This window comes from Gymnodraco acuticeps, unplaced genomic scaffold (genome assembly GCF_902827175.1).
Source record: "Gymnodraco acuticeps unplaced genomic scaffold, fGymAcu1.1, whole genome shotgun sequence".
NCBI classification, from domain to species: Eukaryota; Metazoa; Chordata; class Actinopteri; order Perciformes; family Bathydraconidae; genus Gymnodraco; species Gymnodraco acuticeps.
Window position 1 is genome coordinate 503,092 of NW_022990732.1, and position 24,785 is coordinate 527,876.

At 39.0% G+C, this 24,785-nt stretch overlaps 2 protein-coding genes and 2 long non-coding RNA genes across 5 annotated transcripts; 2 read left to right on the top strand and 2 right to left on the bottom strand.

Moving 5' to 3' along the window:
- Positions 1–776: 776 nt before the first annotated feature.
- On the top strand, positions 777–23,675 carry ddt (D-dopachrome tautomerase). The gene is made up of 3 exons (XM_034231844.1): positions 777–972; positions 5,390–5,565; positions 23,023–23,675. Exons 1-3 carry the CDS (start codon positions 865–867, stop codon positions 23,093–23,095), a joined length of 357 nt encoding a protein of 118 aa, XP_034087735.1. The 5' UTR covers positions 777–864; the 3' UTR covers positions 23,096–23,675.
- Positions 14,069–15,698, top strand: LOC117556511. Its single transcript, XR_004570588.1, has 3 exons — positions 14,069–14,124; positions 14,839–15,106; positions 15,559–15,698. It is a non-coding gene; the product is annotated as an uncharacterized LOC117556511 (long non-coding RNA).
- LOC117556509 lies at positions 15,870–19,903 on the bottom strand. Of its 2 annotated transcripts, none has more exons than XM_034231843.1 (8): positions 19,729–19,903; positions 19,508–19,620; positions 18,429–18,515; positions 17,891–18,141; positions 17,419–17,547; positions 17,075–17,215; positions 16,670–16,781; positions 15,870–16,481 (listed from the first exon to the last, which is right to left on the bottom strand). In XM_034231843.1, exons 3-8 carry the CDS (start codon positions 18,463–18,465, stop codon positions 16,261–16,263), a joined length of 891 nt encoding a protein of 296 aa, XP_034087734.1. In that variant the 5' UTR covers positions 18,466–18,515; positions 19,508–19,620; positions 19,729–19,903; the 3' UTR covers positions 15,870–16,260. The 2 variants fall into 2 exon arrangements, with proteins under 2 accessions (XP_034087734.1, XP_034087733.1); XM_034231842.1 differs by lacking the exons at positions 19,508–19,620; positions 19,729–19,903 and adding exons at positions 18,609–18,806; positions 18,913–19,487.
- LOC117556512 lies at positions 20,228–21,037 on the bottom strand. Its single transcript, XR_004570589.1, has 3 exons — positions 20,760–21,037; positions 20,555–20,635; positions 20,228–20,331 (listed from the first exon to the last, which is right to left on the bottom strand). It is a non-coding gene; the product is annotated as an uncharacterized LOC117556512 (long non-coding RNA).
- Positions 23,676–24,785: the final 1,110 nt, after the last annotated feature.

A 24,785-nucleotide genomic window follows, 5' to 3' on the forward strand; every position in this document is an offset into this window, starting at 1 on the left:
AGTCCTGGACGAAACATGCAATAATCCCTTTATAAGGAAGTGTCTCACTGAAAAATTATTTCCTAGACAAAACAGAAATGAGATCCTACATAAATTCGACAATCAATCCATTAATAAACTAAGAACTGTGTATCTAACATTCGCTTTGGGCTACCACCCAAAAAAACTAAACACTTCAACAATATGTATCCCTAAGGAATTGCTTAGAGTGCGTATCGTGGATGAATGTGGGTATGTTGTTCCAATTCCAATAAAGTTTGTAAAAAAATAAAAAAGGGTCGCCTGACTGAACCTTGGCGCATTGCCCTCAGTTGCGGTACATCCGGTTCTGCTTTCAAAATAAAGCCGTACGACATGTTTTCTTAGCATCAGGCCATGTTTTCATCGGGTTTTAGTCCACTGCATATTCTTTGTTATTCTGACGAGTTTATATTTTCTGCAAACAAAATCTCAAAATTAAAATAATTTCAATTTTACATTCTTAGAGCATTGTTTTATTCAGTTATGAGTGTATAGGTGTATATATACACACACACAGGCTATACTTTTTTGTGTGTTAGCAGGGTTTCTGTGAACCATAAATAGAAAATATTAAACCCATTTGAGCATTTTTTTTAAATTTAACTTTCAAATATTAAGCACACAAATCAAGATATAATATTAAGAAATATAAATATCACCCTCCACTAGACAATAAGAACATCATACTAGCTGAAGAAATATTACTTTAGTTTGAACGTTTTGAACTCACTGAACATATTTTTAAATCTACAACCGGAAGCAGTAGACTCGGCTGCTCTCCTGTCGCTGCTCTCTCTGGTCTCCATACAGTTTCGGGCAGACTTGACTCCAGCAGACTTCAGAATGCCTTTCGTCGACATTCAGAGTAACCTGCCGGCCAGCTCCTTCTCGGAGGACTTCCTGAAGAAGCTGTGCTCCTGCACCGCTGCTGCTCTGGGGAAGCCCGAGGAGGTGAGTGCCTTCCCGGCTAGGAGCTGCAGCCCCGCGGGGTGAAGCTGGGCTGCGTGAGTCCTGCTGTGGTCATACTGGGCACATGTGCCTCTCATGCTTTCAACAGGATTAACGTTCCTAGCAGTTTTACATGCATTTACCACTAACTCTAACCCACATATAGCTGTTTTAATTAGTGGAATAGAGGCTTTTCCAGCACATCAACACTTTCTCACCAGTTCCTCTTAACTGTAATGGCTGGAAGGGTCCATTCACATAAAGTCACGGGAGTGGCTATATACAGGACGGTCCTGTATATAAGGTCTCTGAAATGGCTATATACAGGACCGTCCTGTACACAACGCCAAATGACTATACAGGACCGTCCTGTACACAACCCTCTGAAATGGCTATATACAGGACGGTCCTGTTGGTCTCTGAAATGGCTATATACACTACAGGACCGTACAGGAGACATTTAAAACATATGTCATATGTATTATTGCTACATAAACATTATATCGCAGTCTTAGTGTCGCCAACTCCGTTTCTAATATGCAATATGACTATAAAATGCGTCTATAATGTATTTTCGATCTTCCCAATTCAGGCGAGAGATCTCTCCCCCGCCTGCTTGCGAGGGGGCGGGGCAGTTTGCTAGCAGCAATACACAGAGTTAACTCAGTTATACAAACATGGGTTAATGATTAGAGGAAACTGAGTTATTTATTTTGTTAAAGTTTCAGCTATTCTGTTTACAGTTCTGTCATCACATTATTTAATATGATTTGTTAAAACATTGTTGTTTCTTTTGATGTGAAATATTATGCATTTAATTAAAATAAAAATCAATGTTAGTTTTGTTAACAATTTGTTTAGTTAGTTTACCTTATTTCTTGTCTAAGAACCGTTAATACTATCGTTAAAAGGACCGGATCGATAAGCAGTATCGATATAAGTAGTGGTTAAAACCTTAACGATCCGAATAATCGATTAATCGTTTCATTAATCGATAGATTAATCGATTATCAAATTAGTCGTTTGTTGCAGCCCTAGTTTGAAACCAGAGGGTGACCTTCACCAATTTTAGAAATGAAACCTGACATTTCATGGGATTTTCACGTCTTTATCGGCAGAAAAATCGAGTCGCTTTTTATGTAGTCTACAGAAATATGGATATAATTGGTGTACAATTAACGTTTACAGCAGGATACATTACAAAAATGTACAGCATACTACATACAATTCAAAATACGGTTTCTCCGATTTCTAAAATAAAAATGCCGGGGTAGCCGATAAATGATTTGTGTTGCTTTCAATGCAAAATCACTACACGTCAACGAAATGTCGGCGTATTCTTTAAAAATAAACCTTCAGTTTTAATAAAACCGAGTAGTCTTTAAAGTATGCAGTGATATCCTTTACAAGTAAAACATTGTGCATTGGAAAATATAAAGTAGAAAATGATTGAAACAACATAAAAAGATAAGCCAAAAAAAAGACTGAAATCAGCATAAAAAGCTAAGCAATTGGCATGGAAAGAGATTTAATTGCCACAATTTTTATATTGAGGGGAAACTCATTGAAAATAATGTTGTCGTGAGAATATTTATCTGTGAATCCTATCCCTACATTACCACCCGCGAAACTTGCTTAAGCATGCTATAATAGCCCGGTCTGTATATAGTCATTTGACGTTAGCTGCAGGACGGTCCTGTATATAGCCATTTCAGATATCTTATCCACAGGACCGTCCTGTATATAGCCATTTCAGAGAGCTGTTTACAGGACGGTCCTGTATATAGCCATTTCGGAGCTTGTATACAGGACGGTCCTGTATATAGCCAATTCAGAGACCTTATATACAGGACCGTCCTGTATATAGCCATTTCAGAGACCTTATATACAGGACCGTCCTGTATATAGCCATTTCAGGGCTTCTGTGCAGGACCGTCCTGTATATAGCCATTTCAGAGAGCTGTGTACAGGACGGTCCTGTATATAGCCATTTGGCGTTGTGTACAGGACCGTCCTGTATATAGCCTCGGCCTAAAGTCACAGTAGGCTTGGCTATAACAGTTATTGCATACTAGTTACATTACACATATGACCCTAGGTTTTGTCTGCAGTCATAAATACATTTGCCAGTATGCAGCGGTGGGAGAAGTACTCAGATCTAGCTAGTTTGAAATACTTTGTATACTGCAGGGTAGCTTGTGAATTTACTCCAGGTGGAACTAAAGTCTGATTCAACACTTGATTAGATTTCACATCATTCATCCAGATCTGTAAAGTAACTAAAGGTATTAAATACATGTAGTGGAGTAAAAGTACACCATTTACCTCAATTCTAGTGGAGTAGAAGTACAAAGTAGCATAACATGGAAATACTCAAGTAAAGTACAAGTATCTCAAAATTGTACTTAAGTACAGTATTTGAGTCTACTTAGTCCCACCTCTGCCAGTATGTAGGAAAGGGCAGTGACTGTTGTTATGCGACTAATCGCTTCAGCCGTAATGTAATGCACACATATACTGTACACATGTATCTATCTATAAACTCACTTTATGTAACCTATAACACACAGCCTCACATGCAGCAAATGTGTCAACATGAAATGACACATATAGATTAGAAGATTAGAATCTTTAATGACCACACAGCCAGGCTGGTGGAATTCGTGTTCAGTGCAGAGTATTACAGCTTGTTCCATACAATTCAACATACAATAAACAGACAATAAAAAGTACAACACACAGCACAGGGCAAAGACATATAACATAAAGTTCAAGGTGTGGTGGATTGTTATTGTTCATTGGGGTTATTTAGAGTCCATTTAGTGTCCGTATTGCAAAGGGGAAAAAGCTGTTTTTGAAGCGGGCGGTTTTGGCGGACAGTGACCTGTAGCGCCTCCCTGAGGGCAGAAGTTGGAAGACATGGTGACCTGGGTGGGAGGGGTCAGAAATGATTTTCTTTGCCCTTGTGACAGTTCGTTGGTGGTGAAGTGATTCGAGTGATGGAAGGGGACTGCAGGTGATTTTTGATGCTTTATTGATGATACGTTGAAGTTTATTCCGGGAGAGGTTGTCTGAACTGCTGTACCAGACTGTGATGGATGATGTGAGGATGCTTTGGATGATGGCTGTGTAGAACTGGATTAGGAGATGTTTCCTCACTCTGTATTTCTTGAGCTGCCGCAGAAACAATAGCCTTTGGTTGCCTTTTTTGTAGATGTGGTCTGTGTTGGTCTTCCATTTGAGGTTATTGCTTATGTGAGTGCCAAGAAATTTGAGTGATTCTGTGGTGGAAATGAGTTTGCCAGAGATAGATAGAGGTGATTTGGGCTGTGGCTTTTGCCTGAAGTCGATGATTATTTCTTGGGTTTTTGCTGTGTTAAGTAGGAGGTTGTTTTCTGAGCACCAGGTGACTGCTTGATGGATCTGAGTGAGGTATTGTGTTTCATTATTATTTGAGATGAGTCCTGTTATTGTTGTGTCATCTGCGTATATATGTTGACTGTGGGGTGCTGAGATGTGAGTTGGTTTGTGTAGAGTGAGAATAACCAGGGGGATAGGACACAGCCTTGTGGAGCTCCTATACTGAGGTGCAGAGGGAGAGATGTGGAGTTATTTATTTTGACCCGTTGTTGTCTGTTCCAGAGGAAGCTGTGGATCCAGTGACAGATGCAGGGGTCAGTGTTCATGTCCATTAGTTTATTGAAGAGTTTTTCCGGGTTGATGGTGTTGAAAGCGGAGCTGAAGTCCAGGAACAAGATGCGGGCGTAGGTGTTGGGGGATTCCAGGTGTTGTAGAGTGTGATGGATTGCCAGGTTGACAGCGTCATCCACGGATCTGTTGGTTCTGTATGCAAATTGATATGGATCCATGTATGTGGATACAAGTCACTTTAATTAAAGTTGTATGCAACTGAAATAAGATATTTGTCATAGAAACATAATTAGGTATTGTGTCTATTATGAGAATATAATGGTTGAATGTGTATACAAATTACTAACATAACATAACTGTTCTTTTCTTAAAGAATGCACTTCTCATAGCCGTGGGAAGTAGGGGTGCTGCAGAATAGCCGGTCGTCAAGGGCCGTTGACGGCCGGCATCATTTAAGTTGCGCTGTCAGGCGACAGAGGTCCATCATGTCCCCGCAGCGAGGCTACCCCCCCCCCGTTGACAATTCACGAGCACCCCCCCGTTGACAATTTACCGCACCCCCTAAGTAAAATGATTTCTCGCGGCTATGCTTCTTCTCATTCTCATTCTCGTGCTTCTTCTCGTTCAATGCCTTACTGAAGGACACTTTAGCAGGCTCACTTTGTCTGTGTGGGTGTGGCCTTTAACTGAAGTGTATCTGCACTCACTTCCCTCATGCTGACCCATGTTTACATGCTCTACCCTAACTGATGCTGGTCCTGTGTTTCAGAGGATGCACCTGGTGGTGCAGCCCGGGCTGCCCATGCTGGTAGCCGGCTCCTGCTCTCCGTGTGTCATTCTGTCAGTGTCTGCTATCGGTGTGACCGACACCGCTGACAAGAACAAGGAGCACAGCGCCAAGATCTTCGAGTTCCTGACCAGAGAGCTCAGTCTGACTGCAGACAGGTGAGCTTTATGGATCCCTCCAGTGTGTTGATTCGGCCAGTAGCAGAGAGTGGTGTCCAAGACAATCATTAAAGTCCATCAATAAGCTTTACCGTGCATTCTCCTTTGCTGTAAAGATTTTCTTACAATAAGTGTGCTTTTTAACTGACAAACATATTTTATCATCTCCTGTCTGATGACCAGTGTTGTGCTAGTTACTGAAAACCAGTAACTAGTTACCATTACTAGTTACTTCATGTCAAAAGTAACTCAGTTACTTTACTAGTTACTTACACCCAAAAGTAATGCGTTACTGTGAAAAGTAACGTTTTCGTTACTTGAAAAAAGGGCTCCCATTAATGCCCTTATAGCCTTCATTTCAGTACTGTTATGCATTGGAGAATAATACAATCTGTTGATCAACTTGACATGCATTATATGCAATCTGGATTGCATCGATATTAGCTGGCTTTCCATTTTTGTATATTCTTTCTCCAGGTAGTTGGAAAAAGTGTTCCGTCCCATATGCCGTGTGCCGCCCGGACATGCTATCATGCTAACTAGCTCCCTGAAAGCGGGTGACTCCACTGTAGCAATAGCTTGCATGTGTTCTACAACATACCGTGCAATGGCTTTATCGACTTTTCCCTGGCTAGCAGTCCTTTGGTTAAAATCCAGCCGCTGTTGCTTAGGTGGAGGTGGAGTGGCGTCGGCTGAGTCTCTGTGGTCTTAGCTACTAGCTTCGTCCCAGCATGTTGTTTTTGCAGATGTTTTAAGATATTTGAATTACTGGTTTGGGCAGTAGATAAGATCTTTGACCCGCCAGGACACAACTTACATTTAACTAAAACGTTCTTTTCTTTGTGCTCGACAAAAGTGAAATAGTGAGAATATCTCCAGGTGGAGAAACTAGACTTGAGCTCCGCCGCCGCCATGATAGTCTTGTTAGTAAACAACACAAACACGCCCACAGCCCGTCTCCGCATGTGACACAGGAAGTATCTAAGTACATTTACTCAAGTACTGTACTTAAGTACAGTTCTCATCTCTGTTCGCCTGGCTGTTGACTATATAAAAAAACTAACGGAGTAACGCACCATGTAGTAACGGTACCTGAGTTACTGAATTTAAAAAGTAATGCGTTAAAGTACTAGTTACTGCCAAAAGTAACGGTGTTACAGTAACGCGTTACTTGTACCGCGTTAGTCCCAACACTGCTGATGACTGACTTGAAATGGACTAATCTGCAGAATGAGTACTAGGTCTTTTAAGTATATTGTTATGCTAATACTTTTGTACTTTTACTTGAGTAACATTTTGAATGCAGGACTGTTACTTGTAACAGAGTATTATTACACTGTGATACTTTACTTTTACTTAAAGGGGACCTATCATGCAAAATGCACCTTTGGACGTCTTTTATACATGAATATATGTCCCCGGTGTTCCAGGGAACTCACCAAGTGTCAGAAAACACAACCCTCTCTATTTTCCTCCTTCGCCAAATCTCTAAAAAAGTGGCTGAAACGGATCTGAAAAAAACGGATCCAGATTTCAACACTTTCCTACGTCACAAAGAGACGTGCTCCGCTTATTGGTCAACTCTCCACCTATCAGGGGAATGAGCCACGGCCACGTGTATTGCCGGGATCAATACCAACCATCCGGGAGGTGTTTATGAACTTCTCTCAAGTCCAACACGGATATGCCTCCAAGCTAATGCTAAACCCGGGATCAATACCAACCATCCGGGAGCAGGCCAGTGAGGACACATCCAATTATGAAGCTGTAAGTTTTTATTTAGCGGTGTTTTTCCTGATAAAGCTATCTCTAGCTTGTAGTATGTAGCATGTAGCATGTAGCTTCGCCGTATCAATGTCGCCTCAAACCCAAATAGTAATCGGTTAGGTGTTTATATGTTTTTATAACATTTTATATTGTACGCTCCGCAGTCTTTGTTTGTCTTTTATTTTAATTATCAGGCATTTGCTAACATGTTCAGTCATACTGCCGTAATGGCGATCTGTGTGAAGGCTGTAAAGCCACGCCCTAGCCGATAACACAAGTATTTATTCTCCTATTTATTAGTATTTTGTATCCTCTAAAATCATATTGAGTAAGTTATAATAACAAACGTAATCTTCTGTAGGTAAGTGCCGTTTTTTTGCAGCGTTATATGTAAAAGATTTTGTGATTGTAGTCTGTAAGAACGATCAGATCTGTAAGCTAAGCTACGCTACGCTAATGAGACATGCCGTTTTTTGCAGCGTTATATGTAAAAGCTTTTGTGTGTTTAATTGTTTGCGCACATGAATATAAATGGGGGTGTGTGAGGATACAACACTGTGTGTATGTATGCGAGGGGGGGACACACACCACGAGTAAAACGGAGCTAAAGCCCCGTTGGTATGTTGTTGTTGAGGCCTTACCTAGCAACAGGCTAATTAGTGGCTAGCACAAATTACAGTCAGTCTACTGAGCTCAGCCCCTCTCCAACATATCATCTGTATTGAGTCAGAAACACAGCATGCACGTTACGGTTCAAAACTAACTCAGATTGGAAAAGGCTAAGCAAAGAGCTTTGCTAAATAGAGAGTTTTAAGCCCCATCTTTTGGGATTTCAGACTATATTTATCCAAATAGTATTTTCTCATCCTGAATACTAAATTGAGATGATTTTGTTCTAACTATGTTTTCTTCTTTACAGGCCAGCACCTCACATACTTACTAATTAGTGACAATTTGTACATCCTTTGCTATTATTTACATTTTTTTGTATCATGGCGGAAATGAAAGACTGTACCTGGCAGCCCTGCACTACAATGAAAACGCTGAGCGTGCACAAGCCACTACATCCCCTGGAAACCCTCTGTATAAACTGCAGTTCCCAAAGGCCAGGAAGGGAGAATGCAGAGCAAAACCAGTAAAGACTGACCCCACATTCCGTAAGTGTTTAAAATATTTATTATACAACTATTTACAAATATAAAATTAGAAAGAACTTTCAGTTTTTTACATGCATATACTAATCTAAACCACATTTTTTGTTGTGCTTTTTTTTCAACATTGCACAGGCTACGTGGCCAACTTGATGGACCTCATCTTCGACCAAGTCTTTGTGGACCCTGCACCATTATGAGCGACCTGACAGGGACGAGGTCATCGCCGGGTATGCTACACGGTTCAATTTGGCTGCTGTCTGAACCCAACATCGACATTTTGCGGATCAGGAAACTCCTGCCTCCTTGAGGACAACGCAGGCCGGAATCACCACTCTGATCCTGCGTCCAAGGAAGCCCCAGCACCAGCTCACAAAGCTTCTGTAGGCTAGATACCTGTGACGCCTGAAATCATTAAAAAATATATTTAGTGTAATTTATACAAAATACAAGTACATTTAATTTTTTTTTTATGGGTTCAAAGAACCGTTGATTTTGACAATAAAGTTCCGAGTTGATATCAAATGTGTCGTGATTATTCATGTTTGGATGGGTAAAGAATATTCTGATTTCAAAAGCATAAGGTTGTGTGTGGACTTTTTTTGTCGTACACTTGGGTGTGTTATGCCATTGCTGTGTAATAATATATATATATATATAATAGTACATGTACAATGAAAGATTGCATAAAGCCATATACACCAGTATTTATTTCCATGAACAATATTAGCATTCGTTTTACAATTTCAGTCAAAAGAAACAAACCACTCACTGCTCTATTTGCCTCAACTGTAGTCCACCATGTTCAGCTCTGTAAATATTCAATGCATTCTGCAGGGAGAACACATTCAGGCACACAGGCTCCAATCCAGGATGGTCCACCATACAGGTTACAGAGTCCTCAAGTTCCTGCATCCGTCTTGACACCTAGTGTGATAAACATATTGAATGACATGTTAAAAATGCATTCTCTAAACAGACAACTTAGTGAAGCTATCAAAAATGTTACCTGTGGTATCTCTATGCAGCACACATTCTCCGGTTCAGAAGGCATCGTGGCGCAATTTGCACATGTACACCTGTAGAAAGAAGTCAATAACTGAGCTTTTAAAAACACATGAAACTACACACACTGCTGACAACTGAGGTGTTGTTGGAGTTATACTTTTTATCACCCTAAGTTATTGAACTTTCCAACGGTTGTTGCACGATGTTGGAAGAAAAGGGCTGTAAACTATTAATAAACGCAATGAGGCCATTGTATATATGCTGAAAATATGAATGTCTCCCTTTATAAATATATATATGTATCGCTGTTTTTGCGTTACAAGCTCTAAGTTATAAACTGTACACATAGCATTCTTGCTAATTAGCCAAAATGTGAACGGTATAAGTAGCAATCATCGTAACAGAGTAAAATAAATAGGAACAACAGCTTGTCAACTAACCATTCAGAAACGTCCTGCTGCAACCGAGATCTTTGCACCTCCACCAAAACCTCCGCTGCTTCAGGGTCAGTCTCTGGATCAAATTGATAATACGCTTGAACACATGCATTGCTCTGAGATGACATGTTTATTCCACACTCGTAATCACAGCAAGCATGTTAACGTGACTCTCACCGGCTCATGCCCCGCTCTTCTGCAGGGGGGCGTGGTCAGCTGCTGCTCAGAATTTTCAAAGACAGGCTTGGAAAAGAGCGAAAATGAGCGAAACGAGGCATGGCTAAAAAATGATCTGTTTGGTATTTTGAAAAATAAAATGTATAAATATACCTTATATAGGTATGGTCATACACTATATCATTTAAATATAGCATGATAGGTCTCCTTTAAGTACACGATCTGAGTTATTTTCCCACCTCTAGATTTTGCAATATTGCAGATAATACATTTTTGGGCAAACACTTTTATGATACCGACATCATCGCTGGTTCAGCAGGATAATCTCAATGTTAACACCAATTATATGATTCTTTAAGCGTTAATGTAATCGGCAGAAGTATAGTAGCTATCGTTGGGCTAGAAGCAAACTACACCCTGGTCACAGGGCTGTGCAACACCAACGCTAAGCTAAAAACGGCTAATAAAGTGTTTTAGTCTCAACTAATCACTTGTCAGCAGCTACTGTTTTGATGACACATAGAAGCTTGGGACATTCAGCAGTGGAGTTTTCATTGACGTAATTTAGTACCATAGAACAAAACGTTAATATCTCTTCAGCTTGTGTTAACCGCAGATCTTATTTCAGGCATCTACACGGTCAAAAGGACGTGGACTTTGAGATGAGGGAATAATCGGAATGAAAACATGTTAGATCATTTTCAGATTTTGGGACACATTCCTGCATCACTCTGTTGGGCAGTTTAAACTCCAGCGGAGAAGCTAAATATTACACTAGCTTCTTCTAGTTTGGAAACTCTACTCAGCACTGCCAATATGCTTTCCAGTTGCTCTACACTGCATATTTGCATGTCAAGTGATTCATGTTTCAAATGGATTTAAATGTGCCCGGTAGAGTATGTGCCTTGTCCTGGTCTTTGCTGCTGTTATTATTCATTGTTGATAATCTGATTGTACTATTTTTTGTCAGTAGAAATCACTCCTGCAGATTGGACCGTCTTGTGCATGTGCAAATGTGCATCTAGGACACTACATATTCACTTTTACCCCTTTCCCACCAAACCGGTTCCAGGGCCAGTTCGGAGCTAGTGCCCGATTTTAAACCAGTTTTTCCTATTTCTTGGCCCCGGTTCGTATTTGGAATATTTTTGCAATAAGTAGTCAAGATAAAGATAAAATTACACATCTAATACCAGGGAAAATGATCACCTTATGATGCCAAACAGAGTCAATTCAGACTGAAACACATTACCTGATAGTGATGGGGGATATGCATCAGTTACTTTGTTACATTCAGACAGTGATTTACTGCTTTCCAGCAGCCGTTCCCGTCAGTAATCGGCAGAATAAACGACGCTGGATGAGCAGCGGATCACTGTAGGTCGGTAAATGACGCTGAACCACATGGGTAAACAAGGAATTTAAAGGGGACCTATCATGCAAAATGCACTTTTTAATGTCTTTTATACATAAATATGTGTCCCCGGTGTGTCAGGGTATGGAGGACGGAACATGACTTAAGTATAAATAAATAAATGTATGAAGAAATACAGGAATAAATAAATAAATACGTAAATAAATAAATAAATACAGGAATAAATAAATACAGGAATAAATAATTGACGAAATAAATACAGAAATAAATAAATGTTGAAATGAATACACAAATAAATAAATAAAAGAATAAATGCATAAATAAATGCATAAATAAATATGGAAATAAATACATCAATGTATAAATAAATAAATAAAAGTCGAAAATAAAACAGAACACACGTTATTATATATCTTTCATTTATTTCTACATTTACGCGACATACATTTATTTATTTATGTATTTATGTGTCCGTATGCTAATGAGGTGGGCGGTCCTAACCTCAGTCTGAAGCAGGATTGGTTACAGGAGTGTGTGATCATTTCTGGCAGAGGGCTCTACTACTAACGCCTGGATAACCGCGCTGATTCGAATGCAGGAGCTTTACTGTTTAGCCCTTATCTTTATACATCCATGGTTTATCCACAGTTGTAAGGTTTATTTATGGATATTGATTTAAGAGCCATTGGAGATCATTTACGATCATTAGCGGACCATTTAGAGAATGGAGAACCAAAAGACTATGTCCAGTTTCGTGTGGAACGATGTATAGAGGACTTGGCTCAGCTCGACATGGACGTGGATGTTAACCCAGCTGTGTTTGAGAGTCTTCAAGAGGTTGCCCGCCAACTTGAAATCCTCTCGGAAACAGAGGAGGCGACCCTTGGGCGTCCATCTTACATGTTGCCCCTAAACGTTATTGAAGCACATCTTCGTTGGGGCCACACCGCTGGGGACATCGCGCAGGTGTTCGGGGTGTGCGAAAGAACAATTCGTCGGAGGATGACACAGAACGGGATACGGTAGGTTTAATCCGCATTCTTTCACGTTTTTTGTCTGGATTTCCTTACTTTTATTGTTTTGGCGTAGGCTATATCAGTGTACACATTTGTTAGACGCATTAACTTGTGTTTAGTAATGATAACGTTTCATTAGCCTACATTTTCTCCATCCAAATTAGCCTACTTGTTTACATATTTATTAAAATGGTAATAGGCCATTTATATGTTGAAACCAATACATCAGATAGACATGTGTCGGGGCAAAGATACAAACATGCTTTGTACACAAAGCAAAGGTACCATTACCTCAGACATGATGTAGGCCTAATAATAGTAATGAGGTTTAAGAGACCAGCTCATTTGTTTCAGATGACACCTACATCTTTCAATGCAGGTTAGTACAGAGCAACACACTCATTCTGATGTGTTTTGATTGTACAGTGCAAAAGGTGACTATTGTTTATTGTGACTTACTATTGTTTCGTTATTTTTGATGATCAGGGTCCAAGATCTATTAACTCTGTTAGATGACAACAGTTTGGATGAAACTGTTACCCAAATTCTACAGCATCATCCCAACTCTGGATATAAAATGATGGTGGGGTACCTGAATGCACGAGGGATACGCATACAAAGTAAGGGATTGTTATTATTATAATAATCCTCCATGCAGTGTTTTTTTTTTACTACTTGATAATGAATCACATTATTCTGGCATATTTAGGAATGCTTTACTTTTCATTATGTTACTTGCAGTACACCATATCTCTGCATTTCCCCGAATATAACAGGACAGCGTGTCCAGGAATCCATGCGGCGTGTTGATCCAGGTGGAGTCTTGATTCGCACTCTGCAGCTGAACCCAAGAAGGCGTAGGAAGTACTTTGTACCAGCACCGAACAGTTTATGGCACATCGACGGAAATCACAAACTGATTAGGTATAGTATAATCATTAACACTCAAGCATTGCTCAAACATCCACTTCACTACAGTTACAAAAGATGGGACCATCTAAAGTGTTCTTATAATCAATCAGCTTCAATGCAAACCAGACTTCAAGATTCAAAGGCTATATTGTCATATGCATGATAGCTTTTTTTATTGGTTGGTTATGAAAATCTGAAGTCTCAGTCTCCTCTAACAATGCAACATACAATATTCTGTAGACATAAAAACAAGTTAAAACACTGCAAGAAGAAATATAAATGAAATGTATCAAATGATTAATTGCACCAAATTCCTCTGCATGCAAATTACTTTTACTATCAAAATTAAGATGATTTATGTTTTGTAATTATAACTTTTAGTAGGATAAGGCACCTTTTAAAATGTGTAAATGTCTGTACATACATTAGTGGATTGACCTTAATGTGTGCCTATACATATCCCTTTAGGTGGCGTTTTGTTGTGCATGGTGGTATTGACGGCTTTAGTCGTCTCATCGTGTACTTGAGTGCTGCCACCAACAATCGGGCAGCAACAGTTTTAAGAAGCTTTTTGGAAGCCGCCAATGTCTACGGTGTGCCATCACGTGTGAGGTCAGATAAAGGTGGAGAAAATGTTGACGTTGCACGCTACATGGTGGCAACCGAGGAGAGAACAGGAATTCACACATTGCTGGCAGGAGTGTCCATAATCAAAGGTACCTTAAACTTCAAGTCAAACTTTTATCAAATTAAGTCCTTGGTAAAGATTGCAATGTCAACTATATGTCTTTAGCTATTATTAATTGTATTTTTGTTCGTCTTCCGTGAGATAAAACCATAGAACTAAAAAAGTTATATTTCTATAATACAAACACTATAATTATGACACCAACTGTATAATTTGACAAGAAGGATAACAATATTTTTCAAACATCTATTTAGTGGAAGTCCCAGCACGTTGCATGACCGGGCAAATTACTGTTGGAACTTGGATTTTGAATGTATTTTCCAGTCAAGAGAACCTTACATTAATATTGAACAACAACAGTTAATGTGGCATAAATATGGCATTAGTCCGTCTTTTTTTATACATCCATAGTATGTTCAGCTGATATATTTCCTGATCCAGTTTCAACAAAGCTTACAGTATAAAAACCTCACCCAAGTTTGATGAACTTTGCTCAAGCAAAATGATTTTTGCTAAATCCAATTTCCAGCTTTTTTCCAGAGGCATTATTGTGCACTTGCCACTTAATCAGGAACATTTTCCTATTGAAATCGGCAAAAATGTTAATACTTAGCTTCTAATTAATGTAATTCAATTCTAAATTTACTTACCATTTATGGTATAGGTGAAAGGTGATATTTGTAAGTTTTTTTTTTTTGTTCACTGAGCAGACTAAATATTTTCCTTCCTTTTTCCTCAAAAGGATAGAAAGGCTCTGGAGAGACGTTTATGTAGGAGTGCTGGATCTCTTCTACACAATGTTTTTCAACCTAGAGAGAGAAGGCCTTCTCAATCCTGACTGTGAAGTGCATCTCTATGCTCTGCACTGGTGCTTTGTGCCCCACATACAGAAGCACCTGCAGTTTTTCCAGCAAGGCTGGAACTGCCACCGACTAAGCACTGAGGGAAACCGGTCCCCACTGCAACTGTGGACTCGCCATGAGCGTGAGGCCCAGCAGGAACATATACAGGTTTGATTGTATTCAATAGTTTTATTTTGACTTTGACTTTACTTTCCTACATGGGACCATGTTAACACTAATACCCACTTTTTCTGTCATTACACAAACTGTTTAAAACAAATAATACAAGTGAGTATAGTTTCACAATGTAACAAATAGTGGCCTGTTGTCGAGGAAACTGAATGTGATGGAATTATTTTATTCTGCATATCATCGGCACTTTAAACACTTCTATGAGGTATTCCTAAAATGCTGTGATCAACCAGAACAAGCGGTTAAGGAAGATAATGATACATCAGGGCTTTCTGCTCTCTAATGATTTGATTGATGTCAGCTGTTCATGAGACATTAATCAGGAATTCCAGGAGATGATACAAAACGGTTATATAAAATGAATTAACTGACAAATATATTAAAACTTTGATTTTGGTTGACTCTAACTTTAGCTCTTGCAATTGCAGGTTGACATTGAGTTTGGAGTTGACTGGACTGGACCATGTGCTCATCGCCTGCCTCATGTTATGGTTCCTGAAGTTCAGCTGCAACGTTCACTGACTGACCAGGAAGTGGAAAGACTTCCAGACCCTGATGGCCCTCTGTCCAATGTGTCTATACATGTCTATGTACAAACTGTGGGCTTATTGACTGAAATGCTACAGTAAATGTGTGTGTGTATCAAAAGTCTGTTGCTGTGGGAAATGTAGTCTTTTAAAGTTTCGACTAGGACGATTAGGTGACAATATTTGACTGAGTTACATGAAGACGCTGGTACCAAGATTCAGTATATTTCGATTTTAATACAATAAAAATTAGATGGTAATGAAGTTACGTTCAGTAGTCATTTGAAACATGTGTTGCACTGAACATATGCTTGTTGTGAATCAACACTTACTGTAATGCATCAAGAAATATACATTTGTTACAGTTAATGAACATTTTGTAACGAATATCAATTTAAAACTTTGAAAATATATAAAGATAAACATGCTTTCTTTGTTATGTGCAATAACAAGGAAAGCATGTTTATCTTTATATATTTTCAGTGTTACACAAACTGGCCGGAGTATAGGCATTAACTGAGTTTTTTTTCCTCTCTGAAAACATACATTTTTGGCCGGCCAAACAAAAGACAACAAATCTAGTACTAAGGTGTGTCCGTCTCTTCAGACCATCCCGAACCCAGTTTCAGTGCTCCAAATAGCAGCAAGAATGTCCCTTTCAAACATACAGTACTCTTTGTAATGTCCTGGAAGTTTCAGCTGGTGAAAGCATGTGGAAGAGCTGGGGAAGTTGCTCTCCACCACGGTCACATCCAGGCCATGTCTAGGAAGCACATTCCATCCTATCCAGAACTGCACAAGTTTCCCAAGGATAACGGGAGATGCTTTATAAAACAGAGAATAAATTCATTTTATTATAATTGCTTTCAGTTAATAGTTAAATAACAATAATGTTACTTAAATTACGCCTTGGATTGTTACTGTAGCTTGAAAGATAAAAACAGAGGAAGCGCAGCTTTCGTTATAATAATTACAAACTTTCAGTAAACAAAGCTTGAAGACGTTGTTTTACCCATCTCAATAAATGTGCGCAGGAATCCTGTGAGCCTACAGGAATCCTCCAAAGAGACTTCACTGTCTTCATCCTCATCCTGTGTGGGCCAGTTTATCTTCTCCAACACCATCTGACAGATTTCGTTTTGAAAGGAGCCCAGTGAAAGCACAATAATAAACAGAACATACAAGAAACTGCAGGTTTTGCTGTGTAGCAGCAGAGTAGTCTAAAGATACAGTTCTATTGGTTTAGCTCCTTTTAAGCAGCAAGTAGCATCATTTCATTTCAAAATATGTTTGCGTAGGTGAATGTTTGTTTTAATAAACTTAAAGCAATGTAGGTCTGAGAGTAGTAAATAAACCCAATTTCTAACTCCTGTGAGTTAGGAGGAAGGATTTGACTGAGCAGCATGAGATCACTTACCCGTGGTGTGCACTGCAAATCAGATGCTCTTGGAAAGAGAAGGGGAATCGTGTCTTTCCTCTCCGTCAGCAGAGGCCAGATCAGTGTCTCTTTTAAACCCCTTCGTAACTGCTTGACTTGTCTGGAGGTTCTTCCAAGGACCTGCACAATATTTGCATCACAGTAGAAAAGCAAAGCAGCCTGATTGATCTAATAGCCCAATAAGCATGTTTTAATACACTATTAACATCCAAATATGTATTTAACAAAAAAGCTCAAATGTGATATGCCAAAATGAGGTCCTACTTCAAAACTTCAACTCTGATTAGTCAGTCTGATTCATATGACCTGTTAAGAATACTCACAGCATGGAGGATCAGTTTATCAAATAGCCATCTCCTGTTGTCACATGTGACTAGAGGCAAATCCCAGGACAGTGCCAACTCATTGATGAGCTTTTTTTCTTCTGATGATAACTCTGCTGTTCCCTCCAGCTAATAATGGCAAGTAGAATGAATTTGATAAGAATCGTTAATTTCTCAATACTTGTATAAACATTCAACTTTGATACAACATAAGAAGTTTAACTTATAATCAGCATGTTAGTTGGTAACCTGTAAAAGCTATGTTTTGTCAAAAAACATCTTATAGGAGGACATCTGTAAGTGTTCTAATGATATTTAATATATCAGTGCATGGTGTTTTATAATGCTTCAGTAACTCCTGCTGGTGCAAAGTGTAGCCACTTGATGTTAACAGTATCTGAAAGTAGATCAGCTAAATAAATAATATCCAAAGGTTGAATAATAAAATAGGTTAGAAAAACATTGAACATACCAACTTGATTGTCTCACGGATATCAAGGTCAACACAGTCCTTAATATCTATTGTGGCTTCTTCTGGGGATCCACCAAAGAGCACATGCAGGACAGCTGGGCTCAGTCCACCTAGGCATGGCCCATCATGGAGGAATGAATGTCCAATCATTCGGCCAGCAACAACAAAGAAGTCACTCTCCAAAAGGAGATGAGAAGTGGAGGGAATCAGATGATCTTGTTCTCTTTCAAAAAGAAGAGTTCCTCCAGGCACTGCAAATATAGGAAAACAGTCAAAGTAAATTGATAGTAAAGTAAAGGACATAGATATTCAACTATCACAAAGCATTAGTAAAGGAATGATCAAACCGCCACTGGATACTGGTTGATCCTGTAGAAACCTACATGTTCACAGCAGCTACAATCACATCAGGTTTTAGGAATACGTTTTGTTTTCTGGGGTTAAGGGACAGATCTGTGTTCAGCCTGGAACTGGTACAAAAACACACATAACTTAGTGGCTGAGACCCAGCGATCAGCCATAGTAAATATTTACTTACCAAACTTCATCTCAAAACCAGCCTGAAGTTTTGACATGATGGTTGCAAAGAAATGCCGAGTCACACCATCACCAATGGCTGGATCTCCTTAAAAATGTAAACACACACTACAGACATCAGTTTAACGAAAATATGGTTTGTTCATTTTTTTATCTTGGATTTTGTTTGTAACCGAATTACCCTTAAGTGTGCATGTCAAGGGGCAAGCCCACTCAACATTTGCCTTCTTATAAAAAGTAAGGACTGCTCTTTCCCTTTCCGCTGCACTGTCTCCAAGATCCATAGTAAGACACAAGGATTTTCCAGTTGCATGCTGGCTTAAAATGTCTTCTTTAAACATCTTTGCTGCCTCTGTGGGATCTGGTGCTATTCTCCAATCTAAAAATAGTTTAAAAGGTTTCCAAATTAATATTGGATCAAGTGAAATGTAGAGAGCAACAACTTATTGCAATACATGATGTACTTAATAAAGGATGTTACACACCAGAGAAGCCACTTTCCTCAGTGGGATCGATGTCAACTACCTCAGGAGAAGGCAACATTTCCTGAGGTGGCACCGAGTGTCTTGTGTTCCTGGCCCTTGTTGTCTCATTTCCCTGTGCTCCTGTGAACGTGCTTTCAAATCTAACTTGACTTCCGGAGGCCCTTTCAGTTGTCAACTCAATCTGTACCTCACCGCTGCTCTGTGATGGTCTAGTGTAAAAAGAGGTTATTTCTGTTATTTGGTCTAGTATACTTTACATTACATATCACACTCTAGAAAAAGATGGGCATATACATAGAATGAAAAGTAAACCAAATGTTACTTTTCCTCAAAACCAACATCCAGAATGTATATCTTTCATATTTAAATGTATTATAGAGGACAGCAGAATATGGTGTTACAGAGGGATTGTTGGAACAAAAAGTACTAATATCTGGCCCCATAATTATAAAACCTCAGATGTGCTGATATGTCAAAATATTTTACATCCATTTGCAGCATCCCACAGCCTTATGCTTATTGGTTATTGTGTGTCTACACATGCAGTTGCAGTGTGCCTGGCGAATGTGATGTTTAGTTCTGTAGAGAGTAATACCTCGTGCAGTTATTGCTGTGATCCTTGATTCTGGAAAAGGGGAACTCCTCTCCACAGATGACACATTTCTGATTTGGTCCAATTAACACGTTGTCGCCTTCTGATCGACATGCCTGTAAACAAAATAGTTTTAAACTACATCACAAGCGAACAATTATGTTACTGTAAGTCACAGATTCCACTTTAATATTGTGACACCACTATAGAAGTGAGGAACTTACAGGGTCCAAATTCAGGGTTCTTTGCATTGGTCTAATGAAAACCGTAGAATGGCCAATCTGGGTCTGAGGGTCCTTCAAATATCTGACATAGTAACCCTCATTGGGACAGGGGATCACAATCAAGTGGCGACTTCTCGTAGTGCCAGATATTTTTAGCAACTCGAAACCGCCACCGTTCCGCAGTTTTGGATAGGCATCCATCAAGAATTCGAGGAATTCATTTGAATCTGTATGGCTGCCTAGAAATAGATGATACACATAAGAGATCTAACATAAAGATAATGTTATGATTGTAAGGGTGACTCAATATATTTATATATCACAAATGTACATTTACCATAAAAAATAGACAGAAAAGGAAAGAGCGATTGATAATCGTCATTCTAATGACTGACAGACCTTTAAATGTGAGCCGTTTTTCACCAAAGCCAGCAGCAGCGAGTCTTTCTTTGGCGTATCGGTTGGGGACTAAGGCTGCATTCTTGTCCTCAAGGCAACAGAATAAATGGGTATAAGAATGCAGGTTTGCAGGACCAGAAAGGGTTTGCCGCCCTGCCGTCCTCCTCCCTCCCATGTAGGGGCCAAACAGTCTTGAAACTTCGGCTAGGATCAAGTTAAGAAGATAAGCAATATTGAGTGCAAGGAAATAATGATTCAACGAGAATCCAGGGGGGAAATGTTGGTTAGCGTTAGCATCACACACTATAAATATAATGATCCCTTCAAGCTGGTGGACAGAAACTGAATCAAATAACTTGTCATTGGCGATATAAACTTAGTAAACTGATCGGATTTGCATTACAAATAATTTGATGCAAAGACCTACCGTCCACTGGGTGTCTGGGAGTCCCGTTATGTAACGGATGAGGAGGAGGAGACGAAACTGGCGCGTTAGCGGTCCTTGGTGCTGCACAAAACATAACATAGCGCCACATTGGGTACAAAACTGTACATTGGCATTTTAACACACAGATCAGTTTTTTTACATTGTCATATCAGTCTTACACTAGACCAAAACATGAGTCACTTACAGTTTTCAAGCTGGTTAGCCGCATCCCGCAGAAGGTCTGCCAGCGCCCTTCCAGCCGAAGCCATTATTAGCGAGTTGCCGACAATGTACACAGAATGTACAGATGTGACTTGCCACGAATCTATTGCTTCTGCCTGGCTCCAACAATTGGCGAATCCTGCTTCAGACTGAGGTTAGGACCGCCCACCTCATTAGCATACGGACACATAAATACATAAATAAATAAATGTATGTCGCGTAAATGTAGAAATAAATGAAAGATATATAATAACGTGTGTTCTGTTTTATTTTCGACTTTTATTTATTTATTTATACATTGATGTATTTATTTCCATATTTATTTATGCATTTATTCTTTTATTTATTTATTTGTGTATTAATTTCAACATTTATTTATTTCTGTATTTATTTCGTCATTTATTTATTCCTGTATTTATTTATTCCTGTATTTATTTATTTATTTACGTATTTATTTATTTATTCCTGTATTTCTTCATACATTTATTTATTTATACTTAAGTCATGTTCCGTCCTCCATATCAGGGAACTCACGCAGCGTCAGAAAATAAAACCCTCTCTCCTTTCCTCCGTACCCAAATCTCTAAAAACGGGGGTACAACGGAGCTGGTCCAGATTTGCGTCCGATATGACGTCATATCGGCAATGCAGACCCACAGCACTATCAGAAACGTTACTACCACAAACAATGCCCGACTGTTTTGGACGTAATATGGTCGGTGTTTACATTAGCATCGCTAACACTCAGAGCTAACCTGTACTGGAGAGCATGTGTGTGAAGAAGCAGGAAATAAAAAGGAACTCACCTTGTGGTATAACCGGCAAGAGAGAAAGCCTTTGCGCTCCATACTGTTTCAGAGATAATCCTTGATCATCCATGATATGGCGTTTCATCACGGCAGTATCTGCCGGTAGAATCTCCCGCAAGATTAGAAATAGAGTGATATGCAGTGATGCAAATTAGTCGCTTTTCGGCGCCTCCCGCTTTTTTAACGATGATTTGGGTGACTTGTGTAATTCGTGGAGAACCGAAGAGTTTTCGTTTTGGGGGGGTTCGTGGGGGGGAGTCCGTCAGACTGACGAACAACTTCTCACTTCAAAAAAAGAAGAAATCTAGATCGCAAAACAATTAAACAAGCGAGTGCCTGTTTTTCCTGGCCAAGGACAGGTTCCTTTAACACAACACGAGCGTAACGTGGTTATGTCTCGTCTGAAAGGAGTGTAGACTAGAGTGCTGACGGAGAGCACCAGAACGCCGCTCCAGCTCTTCAAATATTGCAGTACCCATAAGGAGCCGTACACATGCCGCAGTGTTTGCGTGGCTGTGTCTTTAGTTGTAAGCACAGTGGCGATCTGTTGTTATTAGCATCTGGTTAGCTAGCTATGCTAACGAATTTAAAGAGCTTTTCTACAACCAGGTGGAAGAAAGTTCTCTCCTGAGAGGCTCAAATAACCTCAGCTCAGTGAGGTTAAGGCACACCTTGATATGATCATTATAGTTATTAATGAGACATTAGAGAGTAAATGAAAAACAAGTATAAAATACTATATGACAGTAACACATTTTATTAAATTGTTAAAAAGAACAAGAATAGAGTTTAAAAGGGGAGTGATTTGTAAAATATCCAAAAAGAAAAATCTGCTTAGAGTTCTGTTTCATATAGGTGTTGAGAGATGTATCCATAGATCTCTTCATTTTGCTCTCAAAGTGCACCAGATTGATGCTTTTAACTTCAATATTTAAAAATAAATCAAGAGGTTGCTTTTTCTTTGCACAGCATGAAAGAAAGGCCAAATGAATGGGCTGTGATTTTAGTTTTTTTAAGCAGAGGTTGAGTTCAATAATTTGTACGACCCTCGGAGGATGTTGTAAAAATTGAAAGGAAAAAGGTTCCCCACCCCTGCTGTAAATAATAATAAAACCCCATTGTTGTTGTGAGTGTCGTTGCTGAGAAAATCAGCAACGTAAACGGTGATGTCATGACCTGGCACCAGTCAGGCACCAGGCAGTGGAAACACAAATGGTTCCTAAACTGGGAACTAGTTCCGAACTAAAACAGCTAGAACTGGAACCAGTTTGGTGGGAAAGGGGGTATCAGTTCTCCAAAGTAAACTCTGCTATCAGATTCTCACGGATAATAATTTAATTTTTTTTTTAAGACTGAGAGCAGCACTACTTAAACCTTATTGTTTTTATATTTGAATGAATGTACTGCATTATGATTGAGCTCATTTCCAATTCACAGGATTACCATTCAGTTCCACGCGCTGCAGCCTCACCAGGTGGGGAAGAAGGGGACCGTCATGAGCTTCTTGTAAAAGATGTTTCTGTGGTGGAGACGTTACACAATGTGATTCATGAAAGAAGTAAAGACAGCATAAATCAGTTCGAAACAAACACCAAGTAAAAGACAGTCATATTAAGGTCAGGTACTGTATTCATGTAATACCCAGGCGAGCTGTCTAGTTCATGTTTTAGACATCTGCAGTAAAACATGATGTTGATAACTTCTATTTTTAATAATTAAAAGACCTGTTGCTTTTGTTACTATCCCTGAAATCACTTGTGTCACATATTCTTGTGTCACATATTGCTGAATGTCGGTATTGTACTGAGAGTTTGGACTCCCATTGTAATCTAATCTAGACATTAACACAAAGTAAAATGCTATAAACTGATTTTCAGTTTGATGGTTGCCAACACTAAGATCTTCCTAACCTGTTATCCAGTCAATTTAGTTTAGGATGAACCTTTGTACTCTGTTGATGGGATTGAAACAAGTTCACGAGTAATGCATTACCTATACAAAGTTTGTATCCCTCTATTACCCAGAGGGGGTTAGTTTGAATAGTGGCATTTTATTTGAAACACAATAAACAAACATTCTTAATCTTTGAATTCCTGAGTATTATTTTGTATATGTTTTTATTTAGTTGAACTAATGAAATTATCTTGGGAGGGTATCTTTAGAGATGCATTAGTGTCTTACCCTTGGGTCCTGACCTCTAATTGGTGTATTCCTGTTTTATGTGTTCATTTATGTCTGCAGACTTTCTGTAATCTTTCACAGAGCCATACAATTATTAATCAGTACAATTAAATCCTATTTTTGATCATATTTTATGTGTAAAAAACATGTATAATACAATGTTACTTAACCCTTTAACTTATCTTTTAAAGACAAACAGCCTAGAGATCATTTTGAGTTATGTAAGCAGTCACCTTCCACCCAGTGCTCCACGGTCTCCTGTTGGACGTTTTGTTAAACGTTTCACTTGTGGAGACCAGAGAGTACAAGAGGATTCACTCTTAAATACTACTTTCACTGAATTCCTGTTTCACACCCCCCAGCTCTCTTTTCTCTGACATCTACTCCACATGTGTTTGTCCTAGCTAACTCATTAGCTTCCAAACAGCCGTGGGCTAAGCCGGACTCTGACCTGTATGCTCTGTCTGCTTGTTCCGTCAAAACCAACTAAACGCTAAATTAATGTGATCTTTGTCATCTTTGCTCTTAAACGTAACGTTTTTAAAGCTGTGGTCCCTACAAATGAGTATCATTAGTATGTTAAAGGATAATGCAAACTCTCAGCTTGTGTCCGTCATTGTTTTCACGTTTTATTATTAGAACGTAAAACAATCCTTTAAAGTACTAATACCACATTACAAACACAAGGTTCCAAGAAAAGTTCTGCAATCGAAAAAGTTATTTCACTAAAAATAATATCAGGAGTATAACCAGGAAAATGTATCTTAAGTATGTAAAATCATAGATGAGAAACTGGAACAATTACTATGTTTTGAATTAATTATGATTTAAAAATTGTTATAATTGACTGGCTAATAATTTATGTGATAGTAGACATATACTTTGTTTGGTGTACTTATTATGATTCATGTCATTTTATAATTTTGTCTTCTCTTTCTGAAATATAGTGGAGTACAAGGTTAGGATAGTGCTAGCATCATCCTGTTCTCTGGTGACAACAAAGCACAGGCAGACCATTC